Source organism: Cervus canadensis, chromosome 4 (genome assembly GCF_019320065.1).
Source record: "Cervus canadensis isolate Bull #8, Minnesota chromosome 4, ASM1932006v1, whole genome shotgun sequence".
NCBI classification, from domain to species: domain Eukaryota; kingdom Metazoa; phylum Chordata; class Mammalia; order Artiodactyla; family Cervidae; genus Cervus; species Cervus canadensis.
In genome coordinates, this window is record NC_057389.1 from 28900244 (window position 1) to 28924466 (window position 24223).

The 24223-nt window shown below is 40.4% G+C and overlaps 1 protein-coding gene across 3 annotated transcripts in view; it reads right to left on the reverse strand.

Moving 5' to 3' along the window:
- Window positions 1-23997, reverse strand: part of RASGRF2 (Ras protein specific guanine nucleotide releasing factor 2) — a 246104-nt gene extending 222107 nt beyond the window's left edge. Inside the window, exon 1 of one of the 3 annotated variants that reach the window (XM_043464746.1) lies at window positions 23193-23997. In XM_043464746.1, the coding sequence (XP_043320681.1) occupies window positions 23193-23480 (288 nt within the window). In that variant the 5' untranslated portion in view covers window positions 23481-23997. The remainder of the gene's footprint in view (window positions 1-23192) is intronic. The other 2 variants (XM_043464747.1, XM_043464748.1) reach the window with 2 other exon arrangements.
- Window positions 23998-24223: the final 226 nt, after the last annotated feature.

Below are 24223 nucleotides of genomic sequence, written 5' to 3' on the forward strand. Positions count from 1 at the left end.
CTGCTTGTCTATAAATACTTTCTAATAATTTATTGCCATAACTTATATTGGCAATATAATTATGTACATATTTCATAATTTAGCTAATCAAGCTTCAGGGTGGGGCATCAAAAATTGTTTCCAATTTTTCTTCATTAAAGGCAATAAAGAGCATAGTACTTAAATACTCACCCAACGGTTTCCTTAGGACAGAAGGCTAGAAGTGGAGTTGCTGAATCAGAGTAGACATGATATAGTCATGATTTTTATATCATAGGAAATATATAGCTCATAAGTTGTTTAAAACATGCATACAAAAATAAACTGTAAAATAATATAAATATAGCTGTATTTGAAAAACATAAAGTATATATTTTTATTTAACAGTAAGAGTTTACATCTATTAAATTACAGCTTAGCTGTCAACAAAGCACAAATCCTCAAACTAGAATAGGCTGCCAGCTCCTCTGTCCACAGAATTCTCCAGGCAAGAATGCTAGAGTAGGCAGCCATTGCCTTCTCCAGGGGATCTTCCCCATCCAGGGATTGAACCCAGGTCTCCTGCATTGTAGGCAGATTCTTTACCATCTGAGCCACCAGGGAAGCAAGAGTATACGCAGGGCTCTTAAAAGAAGAGTTCTGTGGGCAATAAACTTGGGTGCTACGCTACAGTCAGTACTATACAATAGAAATACAATGTGCATCTCAAATGTAAGCCACACATCTAATTTTAAATTTGCTAGAGGCTGCAGGGGAAAAAGGACAGAAAGACAGGTGATATTAATTTTAATAATACATTTTATTTGACCCAATATATTTAAAATATTCTTTCACTGTCTTATCAAGTTAAAAAAAAGAATTATTGAGATATTCTATGCTCTTTTTTTGGGGGGGGTACCAAGTCTTCAAATTTGAGCCTGTGTAAGTGTAAATATTTATAACACATCTTAATTCTGTCTAGCTACATTCTAGGTTTCAAAAGCCACATAGGCCTGGTGGCTACTATATGGATAGGCAAGCTTTCTTCTGTAAAGGATCAAATAATAAATATTTATGGCTTGGCAGGCCAACAGGCAAAACTGAGGATATCGCGTCGGTACTTAAACAGCACCTTTTGCCTGGGTGGCCCATCCAAGGTGATGAGCGGCTTTGCACCCAAGTGCCCTCAATGGGAGATATTTTCGAGATGAAGACAGTGGCTTAAAGGTGGACAGGGACACCGCTGACAACCTGGGTTTCAGTGAGATCCTGTCTCCTCCTGAGAACCCAGGTCACACTGCCACTTGGTCAGGTGGCCAGGACACAGCAGACTGAGCAGTCGAGATTCCCAGACAGAGACAACTCCATTCAGGGCCCTGCATCTGCCCGAGCGAAGACCCCAATGTGGGGGCAATCAAAGTGGGCCAGAGGGGGAACAGAGGCCCACGGGTGTGCCAAGCTTGGTCCCTGCAGCTCACCGTGCCAGCCAACCCTGCTTCTAGAACAGGCTATCAAGTGAGGGAGGTTTAACAAAGCCATTTGCATGGTGAAGATTCTGAGAAATCCTGTCATGAAGAAACCTGCTTCACTCTGGATAGCTCTGCTTTTTCTGCTTTTTTAACTTTCTTGGTGTGAACCCATTTTAACGATTAATAAACACCAAGGCACTCAAGCGGATATTTCTCATAACACAGGGCTCTCTTCGAGAGATACTGCTCTGATCTCATTTTGTAAAGCCCTGTTTGACATCAGGAAAAAAAAAAATTCCTCACAGTAAACCTTATTAATAATAGAACCAAATTCCCAGGTTCCTTCTCAGGCTCCCATCTTTCCTTGTTCCATTTTCCCAGAACACGGTGTTAGATTATCTTTTCAACTCTCCCTTCCCCACATTAGTTCCCTCCAAGCTCTTCATGACGCACAAGCCAGTGATTGTGGTCTGCTCTAAGTGCCTTTCTGATTTTTCCCAAATGTTACTCCCAACTTGAACCTAAATGTCCCAGCTGAAGCCAAAATGAACTTAGCTCTTCCTTCTTCCTATGAGTTAAACTTGGTTCCTCTATCAAGGACAGAGGACCACAGATGTGCCTACAACCCTCTCTGAGCACAAAGCCAGAAAGGTCTTCCTCATTCCCCAAACATATGCGGCCTTTACAAAGCCTCACATAGCCACAGAGAACTCCTTCAATACACCACCTCACCTTCCCTCTAGACGGGCACTTTCAGGATCAGGGGCTAGACCTGAAACTTTGTTCAGAGGCCTCGGTATAACGCTTTGCAGCAAATGCTCCAAGTCTGCTTAGTGAATAAAGGAAGGAATGAAGTGCCTGGGTTCTGATGCAGGGGGATCTGGCTTGTGAGCACATTCAGGTTTCCTAAAAGACACATGAGGTGAGGATATACCTGCTAGCCTTCATGGCAGAAAAGCCAATAATCTAACCCTTGTCCTGATTTATCATCTTAAGGCATGAGCCACATACTGCTAGTGAATTAATTCAAGGTCAAACTTCTTTTTCCCTTTATGACACACTTTATATCCTTTATATCATTATTCTCCAAAGACAAATTTAAGATATTGCAATTTTCCCACTGAAACTAGAAGCTTTGCTTCTAAAAAGCACTTTTTAAGCATGAGAAAGGAACTGTCTGGAATACCTCTTAAAGAGGACGTTAGTTACTGAAGCATCACAACATACACACACATGTGCATTTACAAACTTCAATAACAAAAACACAACCCTTGTTGTAAGAAAGTCTCTTTCATCCCAGTTGTACCACATGGACCACTGAGAATGCCATTTAGGAGTCTAACCAGCATTTCACAAATTTTTTCAAAGCTACCAGGAAGTACAGGTACCATAATTTTCAAAGCAAATCATGACCTCATGACCTGAAAGCCCAAATGTTGTTATGGTACTGTAGAGATAGAATATTTTAAATCAAGATTGTCCTGGAAAACCTGGAACCCTGCTGTGATATCAATTAAGCCAAACAGTATGAACAAAAACAAGTCTTAATAAAACCTAACATGGAAGGTTTTCACTTCATAACAGCGATTATATAAGTAACTAGTGCTGGTGTATTGCGACTACAATAACATGTCATACATAAAAACTCAGCTCCAAACTTTTAGTAACGTTTATACAAATGTGCAAAAGAGATTAGAAGTATCTGGAAAACACTTGAGTGGGTTTTACTGTGATGTCATGAGCAGCAATCCTGAGGAATCTGGGAAGTGGATACGCAGGAGGTGTGGTCTGTGAGAGCTCTAGCCAACAAGCCTGCCCACCTCACTAGCCAACAAGACAGCCAGGTGAAAAGGCATAGGGCTTTTCTCCTTTATGGAAGGTGACAGAGTCTCCAAACAAACCTGCCTTCCAGGATGCTAAAATAATCTTTAATAAAATGTTTTGTCGAGCAGTCTAAATTTCCATTGACAGATGAATGAATAAAGAAGATATGGTACATATATACAATGGAATATTACTCAGCCATAAAAAAGACTGAAATAATGCCATCTGCAGCACCATGGATGGACCTAGAGATTATTGTATTAAGTGAGGTAAGTCAGAGAGAGAAAGCTATATATCATATGACATCACTTATTTGTATAACATAAAAAAAAGATAGCAATGAACTTATTTACAAAACAGAAATAGACTCACAGATACAGAAAACACACATATATATGTATATATGAATCACTTTACTGCACACTAGAAACAAGCACAACATTGTAAATTAACTATACATCAGTAACAACACATAAATGTTTTGTCTAAACAACAAAACTAGAAAGCCCATTTATTTAAATTCACAGCAACATATAAGTTTTAAAATAAGAGGACAGAAGAAGTTCAGTGACATTCTTTCAGAAGTTCTGCTTGGGGCCAAAATCATTCTTATTATCAAAAGCCACAGGGAGAGGTGTGATGGAGGAGGGCTGCTGGAACACCAGGAACAGGAGAGATGTTCTCAGTGGAAAGGATCGGAAGTCCCAAGAGGCAAGGCAGCCGTTAACAACATCAAAGGTAGGAAGAATGAGTATCCCAGGAGGGTTTAATTGTTTTGGTCTGGTTTCTTTAAATCACAAAAGGTTAAGACAATTCAATTTAAGGACAGGCTAGAATGATCAGTCAAATCTGCCATTCTCTAACCACAATGGAAGAATTTGAAAAATAAAGACCCACTGCCAAAAAAGTTAATAATGTTTTATGGAGAAGCAACATCTTGAATTTTAGTGACCAAAGATCATGTGATTTAAAGAGGCTGCAGGAAGAGATAACAACCACGATAAGAGGAGAGTAAACACCTTAAAAACCAAGCACTGAATTTTCTTCTTTCTCACATGGTCAGGACATTCCCCATCCTTATATTCAATTATTATCAAAAGGTCAAAAGCCCACTGCATATGATACAATATGTGCTATGCTTAGTCGCTCGGTCATGGCTGACTTTCCCGTGACTGTAGGCCACCAGGCACCTCTGTCCATGGGGATTCTCCAGGCAAGAATACTAGAGTGGTTAGACAGGCTCTCCTCCAGGGGATCTTCCCAAACCAGGGATCGAGCCCAGGTATCCCGCATTGCAGGTGGATTCTTTATCCTCTGAGCCACCAGGGAAGTCTATGATATAATAAAGATATTTATACACCTCTAGGTTCAAACACACAGAGCAAACAGCACTGCAAACACAACTGTCAAGCATCTTAGTCTGAAAACTCCCACTCTGTGTCTCTCATGGTATCATTAAGTGTGTGCATACTGTCATGTCCAACTCTTTCGGACCCCATGCACTGTAGCCTGCCAGGCTCCTCTGTCCATGGAATTTTTCAGGCAAGAATACTGGAGTGGGTTGCCATTTCCTCCTCCAGGGGATCTTCCTGACCCAGGGATCAAACCTGCATCTCCTGTGTCTCCTGCATCGGCAGGTGGATTCCTTACCATTTGAGTCACCTGGGAAGCCCATGGTATCATTAAATGCACCTAAATTAGTAAAGGTATATAGGAAAAGTATTATCACATCAACCAAATGTGCACATTGATTGAAAACACATTCTAATTTCACAAAATGTAAAACGTTACAATCCAAGTATGCTTAAAATCGATGGAATGTGGTAATTTTAGGCATTTCTACTTTATTCATTCAAGCAGAGCTCATTTATCATGGTCCTAGGCACTCTAACTAATCAAAACAAACACCTCCTAAGAAGAGTAAATCCCGCCAAAATGCATTCATAGGTCTATAGTTTTATTTCCCCAAATTAGACTACTGTATTGAGCCACGTTTGTTTCTGTATTTTACTCACAGGTGAGATTGTACCTCCATCCCAGGCATTTACATTTCCTGTTGGGTTTTCAACCAGTTACAATACTACCTTGAAAGTGGGGCATTTATTAGAGAAAACAGCTTTTAATTAAGGTGGAGAAGTTGAGGGAAATACCCTTATGGTCATAGCTAAAAGCTGACTATCACTTCCTGCTTTTTTGTTTATTAATTTAATTGAATGTGCCTCCACCTGCCCTGACAATTTTTTCACAAATGTCGTCCTGATGTTCACTGCAGCATTACTTACTATACCAAAGCACAGCCTTATAACATCAAAACAATCTAAACATCAGACAGCAGAATGTTTACTGTACATCTGTGTGATAGCAAGAATGTTGTATGGTAATTTAAAATAATGTTTTCAAAGATAGTTAAACAAAATGCTCACAATACAATGTTCAATTAAAAAATCAAGATCCAAAACTCTACATATAAAATATGATATTGATTATGCTTTACTTTAAAAATGTCTGTTTATTATATTCATACCCATGAAAAAAACTCCTGAAAGAAATCCTCCAACAATTCAATATATGGTTTTTTCTGAGGAATGGGATTTCAGGAAATATTAATTTTCTTGAAGTTCTCTGACTTCAAATTATACACAAAAAAACATTATTCCTTTTTGAGAGAATGAATTTTATAATTCATTAATAAGTTTAACCATGTGCCTAAAAAGTTAGAAATTGCAAAGGAAACACAAGTAATACAGAGTTATTAAGAAATCAAATGGTTAAAATACGTGAATGTATTTTGAAAGTTAAATAGAATTATATATCATTATTTAATTTTTAAATAATAATAATAGTTTGAATTTCTATTGCAACTACATAAAAATAGAAGACTAGACAGTAGTTAAGGTAAGGTCTATTTGGGTTCATGGGCAGTGTCTGAGATACCAAGACCGTTTCAAGATCACAAACATCAATCCTTTACCCCCAATTATTTACAGACAAACAAGCTCTGTTTTTCATCCCTGACCAAATGTTCAAGAAAATAGATAGTGCCTTAATTATTCTCTCAAAGAGCTGGGATAAGAATGCAGGCTTTTTGACTGGTATCCACTTGGGCCACAGTGTTGCAAGAACAACCAATCACTTCTATATGTAATTCATGGAATCAGAAAATAGATACTATTGATATCCATTCACTGATTTCTTTCCCCAGTTTCATTGAGATATAACTGACAAATAACACCGTGTAAGTTTAAAGTGTATGTGATGATTTGATATACTATATGTTGTGAAATAATTACCATGATAAGGTCAGCTAACAAATCCATCACTTTACATGGTAACCCTGTGTACCTGTGTGTGTGTGGTGAGAACATTTTAGATCTACTCTGGTAATTAATTTCAAGTATACAATACTGTATTGTATAGTAACCAAGATATCCTTTGGATCCCCAGAAACATTACTTTTTTAATGAATAGATTTATTTAAAATAAAAATTATATATATATTTAAGGTGTACATCATGATGATTTGGTAAACTTGGTGAAATAATTACTACAGTCAAGCTAGTTAACGTATCATCTCCTCACAAAGTTAGCGTTTTGTTCAATAAGTGCATCTGATATCTATTCTCTTAGCATATTTTCAGTTTTGATACAATACTGGAGTGGGCTGCAGTTCCCTTCTACAGGGTATCTTCCTGACCCAGGGATTGAACCTGGGTCTCCTGCATCATAAGCAGATTCTTTACCATCTGAGCCACCAGGAGAGGCCAAGTATGGCCACCATGCCTATACATTAGATCTTTAGGCTTATTTGCCCTGGTTTTCAGTTAGAACTCACTGCTTGCCCAATTAGACCAAGCAGTTTCCAATTCCTTCATAACATTATTTTTATAAATAAAAAGTTCTGTTAAATTAGGAGATTGGGATTAACATATACACACTACTATATATAAAGCAGACAACTAAACAAGGGCTTGGTGTATAGCACTGGGAATTCTACTCAAAATTCTGTACTAACCTTTATGGGAAAGGAATTTTAAAAAGAATATACATATATTCAATTATATATACATACAGATATATACTTGCTTGCTTGCTTAGTCGCTCAGTGGTGTCTGACTCTTTGCGACCCCATGGACTGTAGCCTGCCAGGTTCCTCTGTCCATGGGGATTCTCCAGACAAGAATACTGGAGAGGGTTGTCATGCCCTCCCTCCAGGGGATCTTCCCAACTCAAGGTCGAATCCAGGTCTCCTACATTGCAGGCAGATTCTTTATCATCTGAGCCATCAGGGAAGCCCAAGAATACTGGAGGGGGTAGCCAAACCCTTCTCCAGGGGATGTTCCTGACCCAGGAATTGAATGGGGGTCTCCTGCATTGCAGATGAATTCTTTATCAGCTGAGTTACTAGGGATATATATAAATATAGGGTATATAGGGTGTATATATATATTTATAGGAGATATATATATATAGGCTTTCCAGGTGGCACAGGGTTAAAGGATCTGCCTACCAAGAAAGAGACTCAGGTTCAATTCCCGGGTCAGGAAGATACCCTGGAGAAAGAAACAGCTACTCACTACAGTATTCTTGCCTGGGAAATCCCATGGACAGAGAAGCCTGGCAGGCTACAGCCCATGGGGTCATAGAATTGGACACAACTTAGTGACTAAACAACAATAAGTGTGTGTGTGTATGATTCATTTTGCTATACACCTAAAACTAACACTACATTGTATTGATAAATCTCCAGTAAAGATTTTTTTAAAAGTCAGGACAACTAAGAAAAAGCAATAATAATAAAAATAAAAATATTCTGCCAACATGGCAATTTGTACCAAAAAGGAGAAAAATGAGTAAGCTGTGGATTTATTTTTTAGTATACATTTTAAATACCCTCTATAAAAGGCTGAACCTTTAAAGTGAAAATATTAAATTAGCTATATTTTTCTTCTGAAAAACTACCTATTAATATCATTTTAATATATTTAATATGTATCACCATTAGAAGGATCTATAGAACAGAAAGCATCTAAATGACAAAAATTTCTCACTAACCTATTTAGGTAATATTCTCCTGCACTTAGTAAAAAATAATCTTCCAACTATTTCTTGAGGAATCTGTCATCCACTAAATATTTTCCATAGACCTTAAAAACCTTGGGCTCAAAAAGATGCCAATGAACTAGGCAGATAGCTATCTGGTTCTCAAAATGGACCATAAAATGAACAGAACACACACCTGCAGTAAGCAAACTCTCAACTGACCTACTGTTTAAATGGCCCTCACTTAGATGAAAAAAATGTAACTGTGAAGAATTTAAAGGGATATTCTTGAATTTAAAGAATATAAAAAGTGTCACTATGTGAAAAGGGTCTTATACTCCCACTTTCTTTACAAAGTAGGAATCATGCCCATTTTCCAGATGAGGAAATAGTTACATCTCAGAATACACATATTCAAAGATGTTCAGAATTAAATTGATAAAATAGGATTAGTTGTGATTTGACTTCTTAGTATTTCATTATTACTGAACTACAAGTAATTAACAGATACATTTCTGGAAAAAGGAAACAAGATAATTCTTCCACTGTTTTGAAAGGAGTTTGACTAATTTTTAGATTCACTATTAAAAACCCATTTCTAAGTGGTAACAGCCAGGTAACTTGTTATAGGCCCTCCCCAACCACTCTAACATGCACACACTATGAACAGTTAGAAAAGCTGGACACAACACACACACACACACACACACACACACATCCATTTGTAAGCATCCGTGAGCTAACAAGATAGCCAGGACCTAAGAACTAAAGACCTTAGAGAAGGGAAGTAAACTAGTGAGTCTAACAGTCGTTGAAGTTGTTCCTCTCAATGAATTTGCCAACTTCTAAGTAGTACAGAGCCAAGAGGCTAAGAGGCCAGGCAGAAAGCAGCAGCTAAGAGGCTGGAAATCAGCTCTGAGTTTTTTGCAGTCCCATGGGGCTGTGAAGAGACCAAGGAGGAGGGGGTTATGTAAACACTCAGAATTCCTGATAAGATCTTGGAAAGGCTACACTTTAGAAATCAGGACAAAGTGGAAACTCTGCTCTCACAAACCTGAAACCCAACTTTCACCAGCTCATCCTCAGAATGGATTAGTATAAACTACCCCACGTTAATGCCAGCAAGAAACCAAAAGTAAATCCTCTCTGAAGGAAAATAATGTCACACAGAACCTGAAATCACCTCTTCGGGTTTTTCATAAACAATGTCCAGCATCCAAACAAAATTACAAGGCATGCAGGTGACCATCAGTTTACAGCTGAGTCCTTGTTGAAACTGACCCATAGAGGACTTGTAACTCTCCAGTCTGAAATTCCCATTTTTGGATGAGTTAACTCAGACTCAAGAACTGACAAGGTAGGCAGGGCGCAAATCTTGTTTGTTCAATGGAAAAGGTATATTTAAGAATGTAGTTGGTGTGGCCCCAGCAGCAGCTGTGTATTACATTTTGAAGAGCAGCATCTCTCTCTCTCTCTCTGTAGGAAACTTTATCTGCTCAGCTACCTGAGGCAGAGCCACTGACTCAACAGGATCCTTGATTCACAGAAATCCCCTAACCATCTGGGCCTGATTCACTGATGATTTGGCTAAGCTGAAACCCAACGGTATCCACCGGCGAGCTGTGGCTGGTCAGTCTCGGTGTCAGCTACGCAGAGGAAAAAGCAGATGGAGTTGCTCCAGCCAGAGGGCAGGGCTCAGACTCTGCGGGCGGCTGTTGGCAATGGCCCAGCCATCTGGTCTATCACTTGGAAAACTACAGACTGCAAAGATCCTTTTTTGGAAACATGAATGGGGGGCACCGACTGAACTGTCTGCTGACTGAACTCTCTGGATCAGGCATGCAGGTGCCCCCAGGAAGGGCTGTGGACCAACTGGAACCAAGCCGCTGATGGAGGCTGACTGTTTCCAATGCAGAGGGCTACCGCTGCAGGGCAGGCTGGTGACTCTTGTCCAAAGTTGACCCATTTGTCTCACAATGGGAGGGGCCACGTCATGAGGGGCGTTACCCCCTCCCACTCTTGGCAGATTGCCTACACCAGACATTCGAAGCCCTCCTGGGCTCGCGGCGCTGCCTCACCACTGTTGGTACTCTTTCGGGTTACTGGTTAGCAGTTTCCAGTCACCCCACTGCGGCCCTTGAAACTAATCTGTGCACTCCACAATGGACTGACTGTCCACCTCTTTCACCCTCATTCCCTCCCGGTCCATATATTTCAGTAAGGCAGTTTGATTAGTGAATTTAGGTATTCCAAGAAAGGGCTCATTCTTTCTTCATCATTTCCTGGGTAAGGATCAGGACAAAGAGTCAAGGATTACAGAGCATTACATAGATGTATTTTGAAAACTGAGGATTCAGTCTTGACCAGTGTTGGGGGTGATGTGTTTTTCTTTCACTAACAGCACCCCCCAGGCCAGCCTGGATGATACCTCCTGCAGGTGTCAGTATAGTTGAAAGGGAGCTGTCAGGAATTCAAGCTTAGCTCTGGTTAAGTTAATAAAAGTACCTTGTCCCTCTCGCACCTGACCCTTTGAGACGAAAGGTAGGTGTGAACTGGGGATGACTGAAAACAAAGTGAAGTTAGACGTACTGGAACAGAACACCCTCTTCTGTGAATAACACTGCTGTCAAAATTCTTGTACAAGTCTTTGGTGCATACACATGTATTGCATCTCTAGAGGAAGAACAACAACCTACCATGTAGGGAGGGAACACCTCAGGCCCCAGGAGGTAAGAGGGAGGAAAGAACATTAAGATATTTTTGTCCTGTACATTGCCCCTGGAGCTTTTCTCAAAGGGGAAAACATCCTGGTGTGGCGATCTGAAGCTGCTGCAAGCGCATTCTGTTTTACCTACTGCTGCATCTTCTGTGATCCACTTGATTGCTTTGACCACAGAGCAACAAGGGAGATCCCAGCTCCTGCACCTTCCACACAAAGAACCTCCAGATGCTGTCCCCATCTGCACTCATTTCATGGGCAGACAAATGCCACAAAGAAAAATACAGAGAGTTTATACTACAATAAAATTTTAAACTTCTTATCATCAAATGACACCTCTAAGAAAGTAGAAAGGCAAACCAGAGTAGAGAAAATATTTCCAATACATATAACTGACAAAGGACTCGTGTCTTCATACATACTAGAATGAACAAGATGATAGTCAATTATTTTGACATTCAAAAATGGCAATTCATGTAGTTTAACTTAACATTTAAAAACTCCTACAGATCAATAAGGGCTTGTCAGGTGGTGCTATTGGTAAAGAACCCACCTGCCAGTGCAGGAGATGTAAGAGACAAGGGTTCAATCCCTAGGTCGGGAAGATCTCCTGGAGAAGGGCATGACAACCCACTCTAATATTCTTGCCTGGAGAATCCCCTGGACAGAGGAGCCTGGAGGGCTACAGTCCATAGGGTTGCAAAGAGTCTGACACCACTGAAGTGACTTAGCCTGCATGCACAGATCGACAAGATAAGACAACTCAACCGAAAAATGAGCAAAAGATTGAACAAGCACTTCAAAACAGAGAATGTTCAAATGGTCAAGAAATACTTGGGAAAATGTTCAAGTTAAATATCAGAGAAATAAAAATGAAAAAAAACATGAGCTACTACTACATGTCTACTAGAAGGCTTAAAACTAAAAAGATTGATAATACCAACTATTAGCAAGGATGCAGAGCACTTGTAATTCTTATACATTGCTAGCAGGAACACAAATTGATATAACTATTTCAGAACACTGTTCAACATGAAAAGATGCTCAACATCACTCATTATCAGAGAAATGCAAATCAAAACCTCAATGAGGTACCATTACACACCAGTCAGAATGGCTGCTATCCAAAAGTCTACAAGCAATAAATGCTGGAGAGGGTGTGGAGAAAGGGGAACCCTCTTACATTGTTGGTGGGAATGCAAACTAATACAGCCACTATGGAGAACAGTGTGGAGATTCTTTAAACTGGAAATAGAACTGCCATATGACCCAGCAATCCCACTCCTGGGTATACACACTGAGGAAACCGGATCTGAAAGAGATACATGTATCCCAATGTTCATCGAAGCACTGTTTATAATAGCCAGGACATGGAAGCAACCTAGATGCCCATCAGCAGATGAATGGATAAGGAAGCTGTGGTACATATACACCATGGAATATTACTCAGCCGTTAAAAAGAATTCACTTGAATCAGTTCTAATGAGATGGATGAAACTGGAGCCCATTATACAGAGTGAAGTAAGCCAGAAAGATAAAGACCAATACAGTATACTAACACATATATATATATGGAATTTTAAAAGATGGTAACGATAACCCTATATGCAAAACAGAAAAAGAGACACAGATGTACAGAACAGACTTTTAGACTCTGTGGGAGAAGGCGAGGGTGGGATGTTCAGAGAGAACAGCATTGAAACAAGTATACTATCAAGGATGAAACAGATCACCAGCCCAGGTTGGATGCATGAGACAAGTGCTCGGGGCTGGTGCACTGGGAAGACCCAGAGGGATGGGATGGGGAGGGAGGTGGGAGTGGGGATCGGGATGAGGAACACATGTAAATCCATGGCTGATTCATGTCAATGTATGGCAAAAACCACTACAATATTGTAATTAGCCTCCAACTAATAAAAATAAATGGAAAAAAAATCATCAAAAAAACCCATTTAAAAAAAAAGAAAAAGCACACTGTTTAGCAGTAATTATTGAAGTTGAATATAAGTAAGTCCTGTGAACCAAAAAGTTAATTCCTGAACATATACTGAACAGAAATGTATACATGAACACACAAAAAATATCTGTACAAGAATTTCCATAGCCATATTATTTGTAATAGCCTCAATCTGGAAACAATCCAAATGTTTCACCAACAGTAGACAAAGAATAGGCCAAGAAACCACTGTATACTCATTCAATGGAATGCTACAAAGAAATGAAAAGGAATGAACCACAGCATCTGAAGTTTCATCGAAAACTCACAGATATGAAGTTGAGGGAAAGCAGCCTGACACAGAAGAGTACTTACTGCATGTGTCTGTGATGAAGTTCAAAAACAGGCAAAAGGAATCCATGATGCTAGAAGCAAGGATGGTGGCTACCCATGGGTAAGTACACTTAAGAGGAACAGACAGGAGGTTAGTTTCTGGAGGGCTGAACATGTCAATGACTTGATCTGGGTGCTGCTTACAAAAATATATTCACTCTGCGATCATTCAGGAAGCAGCGCACTTGTGATCTGGCACTTTTCTATACACATATGCCCTGGAAACAGGTTTATATTGTAATTTACTGTTAAAAGAACAACGTTCAAATAACATTTACTAGTAAAGTATTAAAAAGTAAAGAGAAGTTATGAACATGAATCCTTAGCAACACAGGAGGCCAATCAGGACCAGAGGACAGAAACTGTTTTATTGGAAGGATCTTATTGATAAGATGAGAATGTAAAATTGCTACTGAAGGAAGAGAAGGTGGCTTACAATGCATAAATATTAGTTATTGAAAATATTTACTAGCTTGATGAATACACTAGACACGTCAATAATAATGTCTCTGACATCCACCAAACTTTTCATGAAACTCCCTTATCCACAGCTCCTGCTGACTGACAGCCAGCCCACGGACTGGTCAGAGTCCAGTAGTCCTGTCTAGTCTCCAAGTGCGAGCTGAGCCGATGAGATTCCCTCTCACAAAAAGATGAGCCTGAATACCCTGAGTGAATAAGAGATGCCGCAGTGAGAACTAAAGCAGTAAAAGCAGAGAGAAGGGCCACACCACGCTGAGTCAGGACCACGAGAGGCATGGCAGCATACAGTTAAGGGCAACAGAAATGATGAGAAAGCAGAAGCCACGAGGAACCAAAGAGGCATAAACACACTGCAGAAGCTGTCAGCCAGCACCAGTGTCCAAAGCTCAGCTGTAGTGCTTCAGTCGCTAAGTCGTGTCCGACTCTGCGACCCCATGGACTGTAGCCTGCCCAACTCCTCTGTCCGCGGGATTTTCCAGGCAAGGATACTAGAGTGAGTTGCCATTTCCTTCTCCAGGGGATCTTCCTGACCCAGAGATTGAACCGGTGTCTCCTGCATTGCAGGTAGACTCTTTACCCTTGAGCCACCAGGGAAGCCCAAATCATAGCTGGTCACCATAAAGACAGAGCAATACTTGCCCTTTTATTTATTTATTTATTTTATTATTTATTTATTTAATTTATATTCCCACTATCCCCCTACCACACACAGAGGTCCCCATTATTCAAGACAACTCAAGTTCATGGCGCTCCCTTGCCTAAAGCAAATAATCATGTGACGGAAACCAACAAACCCTGGAAAAACTTAGCAGCACTAGAAAAAGCAAACTATACACCTGGCTAATTAAACCTCAGTAACTGCCTTAAAATAGCATTTACTACTGCTGGGTCTCAGAGCTGATTGTCAAAGATGGACGAGACACTGGTTTATGGATAATGTCCTGATTGTTGCAAAGCTACGCAAAATACTGAGAGATGAGAAGTATCAATGGCATCAGAAGAGAAAGCACTCACTCTTAACTCTAAACAAGACTCTTTCAGCTGCTGGAAGAGTTTGGTAAGTAGATTTCAAAAAATATAAGAATCCCTCAGTAGGAAAATCACCAATAATTTAATTTCCTCTGTGTGTGCTGTGCTTAGTCGCTCAGTCATATCTGACTCTTTGGACCCCATGGACTGTAACCCTCCAGGTACCTCTGTCCATGGGGATTCTCCAGGCAAGAACACTGGAGTGGGTTGCCATGCCCTCCCCCAGGGGATCTTCCCAACCCAGGGATCGAACCCAGGTCTCACACGTTGCAAGTGGATTCTTTACTGTCTGAGACACCAGGGAAATCCAATTTCCCCTACAATGCGGTCAAATCGTGAAAATACTTTTTACACCATGGTCATGGTTAAACAACTGATTTCAGACTTCTTTTCTTTAGGATTTAACAAGCCAGGCCTTATTTAAAACATATTTCTACTACCTTTATATCTTCAAAACTACTGTCTCAGGTTTTCTCCTTTATAATGACATCAAAGGAACAAAAAGATGATGACAATTACAACAACACACACTAAATCAGAAACACATTACAAACTCTTTCCAGGATCGTTCTTTTCAGAGCTACACCTACTACAATCTTCAGCATCAAACAAGGGCTGTGCCAAAAAGGAAAAGCCTCCTTATTTAACATGATGTTTGGGACTTGCTTTAAAAGAGTCAAACAACAACAACGACATAGGCATGTGTGGGGAAAAAGAACATAACAAGAAAGCAGAAAGCTGAATATCACTGAAGCTGGACAATAAGTATATTGGTATTCCCTAAAACATTCTATTTTGTCTGTGTTAAATTAAAAGTATTTTTTAAAGAGGAAGAAAGGAAAAACCTGCCTAAGCAACCCTAGTAATTAAAGCAACAAGAAGCAAATTTAAAAAGAATTATATTAGAAAGAGAGTAACACAAACGCCAGCTGACAAATGTGCTATGTGTGTGCTGGGGCATGGACTCATTGCCTATGAGTCTTTCAACAACCGGGTGATGCAGCTACTACCATGATCCCCATCCCAGACAGGGATAAGAAAGAGAAATTACTCATCACAGATCCAGTAAGCATCTGTGTGGAGACTGAAACCCCCACAGTTTAACTTCTGAACCAAACCATACACAATACGACTATCTGACCTGGAAAGTGACATTCTTCAAGTTGAAAGCAAATCCATATCAGATATGAGCGGTCACCTCTTCCTATGCATCATAACATTATCTTGTTATGACTTCTGCAATGAGGTATGATCCTCTACAGTGAACCTGAGACCAGGCTACTTCCTCCCCATTCCCATATTTCTAACCCCAGAAGCCTCCTAGCTTTCCAATCGTCCCTCTATTTGACGGCACTAACCCTCCTGTTTACATTAGTCACACAAATGGCATGAGCTCATAAATACAGTTCAGGAAATGAATCAGGCATTGTCTACATTAAATCAGAAAATGACAAAATAAAACATTTTGGGAAACTGAAAAGAAAGAATGCAAATTATCAGTAACCAGGGTCCCTCAGACCCCTGCTGACCCCAACATCATCAGTCTCAGCCAGTTCACAGCATAAGTATGGGAGGAGCTAACAAAAGAAATTTTAGCCTCCATTAAAAAAAAAATAAGGCACTGAAGCAGGGGTTCCCAAACTCCAGGATCTAATGTTTGATGACCTGGGGTGGAGCTGATTTAATAACAGAAATAAAGTGCACAATAAATGTAATGTGCTTGAATCATCTCGAAACCATCTCCCTATCCCCTGTCCATGGAAAACTCTTCCACGAAACTTGTCTCTGGTGTCAAAATGGTTGGGGACCGCTGCACTAAGGAAATCAATAACTTTTATTTTTAAGTATAGTTTTTCTTAAAGTAGTTTTACTTGTATCTTCTCAAATGTTATGAGAATTCTAGCTTTCATTAACTTAATTCTAGCTTTCATTAATTCATTTCATTAATGCTATGACTTACATAAGCCTCCCCAACTTTCTCATTTCTTTCTTTATAGTTCAATAAAAAAGAATTATTACTTAAATAAACACAGATAAACTGAAACTTTTTTCTGCCCTCTCCCTAAAAGTATATTTGAAGCACTCTGCATTCACTATGAGAAGTTTTTAAGAAAAATGATTTGGATGTTCATTTCTTGTGAATAGTAAGTTTTTCAAGTGCTAGTAAAAAGGAAAAGTTGTGAGAACATGTGCTTTCTGCATCTTTGTTCCACTTTCTGATACAAATGTTTTATCAAGGAAAACTTGCTGCTGTTTTCCTCCCAAAATATACATATCATCATATTTTAATTCCTTGGGAAAAAATGGTAAAATATTTTATACCCTTTGGTAGAGCCAAAATAATGTATTTATAACTTTATGATCAGCTAATATTTGAAAATTATACCAACTGAACTGCATTGAATAATTCTGGAACAATGGTCAATTTTTAGAATAATGGCCAAATATTATATAGTAAACAAACATTTACCATAGTGCTATACTGAAACCTAACAAATATCATTGCTAGCTTTGTTTCAATATTAACTAATATTTTAATATACATAGTCTTAAGGTAAACTAATTTCAGAGAGAAATTTATACTGTGATGTAACTTAACAAAATCATTAGTCCTGAAAAATAAATCACCCCAATTGTACACAGATTGTATTTACAACTCGTGTCTTGAAATACATGTCTTAATGATACAAATAAAAACCTGCAAACTCCAAGGTATGTAATTGAATGCTAAGTTGCTTCAGCTGTATCCAATTCTTTGCAACTCCATGAACTACAGCCCGCCAGTGTCTATCCATAGGATTCTTCAGGCAAGAATACTGGAATGGGTTTTTATTCCCTTCTCCAGGGATCGAACCTGTGTCTCCTATGTCTTCTGCATTGGTGGTAGTTTCTTTACCACTAGCACCACCTGGGAAGCTCCATATAACTATAAAAAGTGTCTGATTTTTAATGATGGAAGATAAACTATATAAATGCACAAAAAGTGCTTAATTTTTAATGATGGAAGATAAACTCAATAAACATATACACAATATGCATACACAAATATACCCCCATATCCCTTTCTTGTAGGACAAATAAACAAGGCATAAAAACATAAAACTACTTTCAAATTGTAAAATCAGGACCTCAGACCTGAGTAAATCCATATTGTTTGTCAATATGGCTTATTTCACTACTTTTTCTACTCTACAAAATTAAAATTATATTGACTGTATCATGCATATTTATTGAGAAATATGGACAAAAATATGGTCAACTAAAAAGTATAATCTGCATTAAACAAACAGCAATATCAACAACTACTATTATAACAAACTACTAATATTTGCCGGCTAAGCCGGAAGCTTTTGGTTATCATACATGCTTTAGGACTTATCATTCAATGAAAAAAAAAAATAATCCTGCTTTTTCAATCCTGAAAGAAGGGAAAAAAACTGTTATTACACTACAAATATTTTCCACCATTTAGTAGTGTATTTAGTACTCACTTATTAAAACCCATGGAAACATACTTGTCACAATAAAAATTCACTTTTATGTACATCTGTCCCATCAAAGATGGATTTTTCTACGCTGAAGTCTTAACGATAAGTACAATAATATAAACAGTAAGCTTTAGTGCAGTCAAAATTAAAACTGTATTTTTCTAATCCATAGATTATTTTTCTTCATTCAAATCTTAATTGGAAGAATGATAACAAAGTTCAAGTGATAAATCACTTCTTTCCTAAATTATACTTTAAAACATTTTACAAGGTTTAACAAATATTTTTATTCCATTTGCCCTGTATTTGTGTTCAATAAGCAAAGGTTGAAAAGAAAATACTGAGTTAGTTATTATATTTCAATTAATGTGAGCTGGAACAAAAACTGATCATCCACACTCCCCAACCTCCACAAATATTTCAGGGCTTGCAGGCAGCTCTGCCTAATTCGATAAAATGATTAAAATCCTCTGCTTGTGGTCAAGTTAGGAAGGCTAAAATGACTGGCTGGAAATGAGGTGACAGGGGAAATCACATAACCTTTAATCCCTTAAAAATTAAAACATGTTTCATTCAGCACAAATATGACTAGTATCTACTACTGTAAATCTCCAGAACTAAGGATATATTCTCTCCCCTGCCTCTGAAACAGCTGAAGTCAGGCTGAACAGAACACTCAACATTATCAGGAGAGTAAGAGTAAAGATGACTTTGTTCCTGTATATACGCCACTCCTGCAAGCAGGCAAGACGGATACAACCACTTAAACAGATCAGACTAACTGGGATGTGTATACTTTCACCCCAGAGTAAGTATTTTTAGATTCCCTGCTGAAGTAAATGAATACCCCCCCCCCACATACAACTGTTTAAACATAAAGCCCATTTTTCTTTGAAAATGGAATGGTCTGCAACTGAATTTTTCAAAATGGAAACTGCTCCTTTAAACAGTTTTAAGAGGAAAAAATTAAACAGTGATTCACTTATTACAACTCCAACCCCCATTTCACCCAGATCTGCAATTTCTTGAAGCTTAGTGTATTTAAATAGTCTCCTTAATAAAACACTCTTCAGAGATTATTCAGTCTTCATACCTAGACTTAGACTTTGGTCATCTCCCTAAAACTCTTAAAGCCTCAGTCTTATCATAGGTAAACACAAAAGAACATTGCCAATTTCCGAGAGCTGAAGTGAGGTTCCAACTAGATTAGCCAATAGAAGGGAACACTGAGTTTAGCACATAGAAGGTTCCTACTAAATGCAAATTCCTTTCCCCCTTGAACACCTTTACCTGGAATGAAAGGTAAGTTTGTCATTTTCCATAAATGGAGCTCTTTCAGAAAGAAGTGCTACCAATACACATATTTTCGAGAAAAGGAGCACCACTTAAAATTTTCTGTAACTGAGAGCATTTTGACTATATCACCGCAACTATCACTAAGAAATAGCTACTATAGAAGGTTGATAAGAGCCATGCATCTCCCGAGGACCAACTAAAGTGAAATCCTGGGACACTACTGAGAAAAATAGAGCAATGCAAATATTCCTTCAACCTATGCACATTTGGAAAGTGAAAATCACTTTTCTTTTTTCTTCTTAACTGGAAACAGTTTAAGATAAAATGGTGAAATAAAGGAAAGAAGTGGGAGGGAGGAAGGGACAGAGGAAAAGAAGGAAGGAGAGAGGGAAGGAAAAAACTTTAATTTTCTTTTGTCAACCAAAGCACTTTGAATGAGTATTAAGAAGAAACAAACCAATGAGTGTTCTCTTCTCATAACTTATCACAGCTAATTAGAATTTTAAATAATTTGAAGAAGTAGAATTTAAACTGGCAAGAATGATTAGAGGCATTTTATAGCGAGAATTACATCAACTGTCACTGTCATCACAATATTCATTCAATGTGAATGGTAAGAACGTCTTTGTCTCAAGCAATGATGTTTCTATAGTTCTGAACCTCTCCACTTCAATCACCTGCTTGGCCTCAGCTACTCAGAGGCAGTATTTATTACAGAGGCTGGTAACCTTTAAATCTTGTGAAATTGTCTTTCACATCCTTGTACACAGCAAAAAGCTCACACTATCTGTTAAAATCCTAGAAGCAGGGGATGTCCTAATTGGAACGCAACTTAGAAATCATCTTAGCCAAACTTTTAATATTTACATGTTAAAAAAACAGATTTCATTAACAGAAAAAATGTTAGTGAGATGTTAAGAGATTTGCCTGAAAGAAGTCACACAGAAATGGTGGAGGAAACCTATTCTGTCTCCTTAAGACCTGTTTCAAGCCCTAACCTTCAAGTATGTTTATGGTGTTGCTAGGAACGTTTACGAGGAAAGTTCCAGAAGCATACTCGGAGAAGCAGACCTTGACAGGATCTCTGCTCAGCCCCTCTCAACTTCCCCCTACCTCACCAGCTTCACAGATGCACCGTGTCTAGTTGTCAGAGGTAAAGCACACTGTTGTCGTTCAGCCGCTAAGTCGTGTCCGGATCTTTGTGACCCCAAGGACTGCAGCACACCAGGCTTCCCTGTCCTTCACTATCTCCCCGAGTTTGCTCAAACTCGTGTTCACTGGATCAATGAGGCCATCCAACCATCTCATCCTCTGTCATCCCCTTCCCTTGCCCTCAATCTTTCCCAGCATCAGGGTCTTTTCCAAAGAGTCAGGCTCTTCACATCAGTGTGTTAGCAACAAAAATTAACTGAAAGAGGACCAACTAAATAAACTGTAGATTTAAGGTAAACTGTTTCTGCTTGCTTCTCATCTTCACAGTTTCTTCTTCATTCTTCAAACATAGCCAGATAGTACTACAGAAAAAATATCAGCGTGCTCAGCCAACCTAAGTCATAAAGGATGTCTAACACAAGACAAACTAACAGATTTCCCAGTCCAACTCCTAATCCATTTTGAATGCTGTATTCTCTATCTCAGTTTTATTACAATCACCACAGGTTCTAATTTCTAACCTCATGGAGATGTAGAAACGAGTGAGAAATATTCATGGCTTGTATGACAGAGAAAAAAAATTTTTTGTAAGGAGACCTATTTTGGACTTCCATTAGGAAGTAGCATGAGAATCAAACTATTTATAGAGATTAGTTCTTTATAAAGTATGCTTCAAAGAAAACTGTCCTAAAGATAAGAGTCTGGTTATTCTCCAAGTAGAAAAATCTTGGTTTTCATATGTTAACAGGACAGGAAGCCGTGTTTCCGGGCAACAGGTAAAAACTCCCCACTCCCAGTTTACTTTTTTTAAAGTGGCTATCTCCTGATATTAGCATACATACAAAGAGAGAAAAATACTTTGTAATTAAGTCAATGATGTATCTTCAGAATAATTTAAAGTATCCTATTTTAGTTTAGACATAATAACACGTCTTAAATCTATTGGTCTTTGCTCCTATGGGCCTTGGAACACATGCCTTTAAGAAAAATCTCACCAACAGAAACACTAAAAAAAAAAAAAATCCTGAAAAAAAACTCTACATATTTATTCAAAACCCCTCCTCTGGCTCTCAATGTAATTTCTAAAAGATCTAACTTGAAAATTTAACTTATATTTCCAGTACCTACATCTACAAAATTGGAAATCAGTTTTTCAAAGACCCTCAACATGCCCTCAAAAACCAAAGGGGGTATACTTTAAGTTTTTCAGGTGTGTGTTATACCACGCTTAATCAGTTAAACCTGAATGATTTACAGTGAAACCAAAGTGAGAAAAGAAAAATCAAACTTCTGTTCCATCTAGTTTTAACTCCTTAACTTTACACATTGTTTTACGAGCCCCCAGGGGTTATGCAGGCATCTTACGCATCTTTCCATCGCTAGCGCCTCCCACAGCCGCCCTCGGGGTTTGCAGTAGAAACTGTTTGGTCTGACTTGAACGGAAAATTAACCTGCTAAATATGTTTATGCAACAACAAAGACCATCAGCCTTTTTTTCCAGGTGGACATCTAAAAGCGAAGTGAGAAGATTTGGGAGCATAAAATTAGTCTGCTTTAACTTTAATAACAAATGGTGATTGAAAAAATACAAATTTCGCATTCGCAGGAATGGGGTGCGGGAGTTACTAAATTTGCAGGCATTTTTTTTCCCTCCGTGAGTGCAAAACATAGCAAAACTAATAAAATTACGACCCAGAATAAAAAGATCACATTCATTTTCAAAGCATTCATTGAAAAGTACACAGAAGCGTTCTTTTTAAATGCCCGCATGTTTACATGTAGCAGGAATGTGGCTACTAAATATTAATCCTGAGGGAAACGGATACACATTTACCTTCATAATTAGACCCAGCAGGCCAAATGTTAGCAAAGTAAACTGATAGAAACCACAAAGACAGATTGAAAATGACCAACAGAAAGTGCCTGTCCGTCCCGGGAGCCCGGTGTGTTCCCTGCTCAGCCAGCGATCAAACATCTCAGGCAAAGAAACCTGCACGCACCAGCCGGGTAAAGGAGAAACCAAACTTTCCCAAATAAGTTCCGTTTTGCTAATCGAAATCCAACAGGTGTCAACACGCGTAACCACACTAAATCCTTCCGAACAAGGTGTAGAGAGGCCATGGGAGGTGAGCAAAGAAGCTGAAAGGGCCCGACCGCTTTCGGGACGCGGGAAAAAAATATAATAAAGCCGAGCCGCTACACCAACGGAGATGAAGAGATAAAGGATGGAGGACAAGAGGGGATGGAGATGGGGAGACGCGTGGAGCGGTCCTGCCACGGACGCTACAGGGGGGCCTCGGAGCGAGGGCCTTGCGTTAGGTCGGGCCCTCCACCTCCGGGGTTAGGAGAGTTGGGAATCGCCGCGGCCGCAGGCAGGGGGACCGGGAGGGCACGGCGCGTGGTACCTGCTTGTCCAGCGTGTCCCGGGCGCCGCCCGGCCCGGCCCCGGCCCTGGGCGGCGCGAGTGCCCGCTCGCAGCTGCAGCCCTCCAGGAGGTACATGCCCGCCGGGCGGCAGCTCTGCTCGCCCTCAAAGTAGAAGAGCACATTCTGGTAGAGGGCGAACCACTTTTCGTGCCAGCGGCTCGCCTCGGCTGCCTTCTTGCTCAGGAAGCCGCGCTTGGTGCCCTCCTTGCGGGCCAGGAAAGCCAGGTACAGGGCGTGCCCCTCGTTGTAGCGCACGCTCTTCTGCATGGTGAGGGCGCGGGGAGCTCAGCCCTGCCTCGCGGCCATCTCCCGCCGGCTCCTCCGAGGGCGCGCCCGCCCGGCTCCGGACGACGTGGGGGGCGCCCGGCTGCCTGACGCGGCGCACCGGGCTCGCCGTCCGCCTCCCGGACGCGGCGCCGCACGGGTCCGAGGGACGGCGGGCTGCGGCCGGGACACGTTGTCTGCCCTGACCGCCCGCCCCGCCCCGCCCCGGGCCGAGCGAAGCCCCCGGCGCCCCGACGTCCGTGTGGAAAGAGGGGCCCGCGAGGGCGCCCGGCCGGCCGCCGCTCCGCTCAAAGTTGCGGGAGCCCGAGCCCCGCGGCGGGCTGAGAAGGACTGTCCTCGGGCCACTCGCTCCGGGAGACAGAAGGTAAAACGTCACGTGGGAGATCAGCTGTAATCGGCTTGGACACCGATTTAAAGGGCAGAGTCGGCGCGGCGGCGGTGACGGCGGCGCAAGCCGCTCACCGCGGCGCGCGTCCCTCCCTCGCCCGCCCGGCCGCAGCCTCTGCTCCCGCCGCGAAGGGGCGGTTCGCGCGGAGGTGGAGGCGCGCGGCGACCGCTCACAGCGGCTCACACGCGCGCTCCATCGCGCGCGCACACACACGCACACGCAAACCAAGCATACATACTCACAAACACACAGACAACCCACATTCCCGTGGTGCGCACAGTCCCAACACAAACGCTCGCGTTTGCACAACTACACACTCACACTCCCACAAACGAGA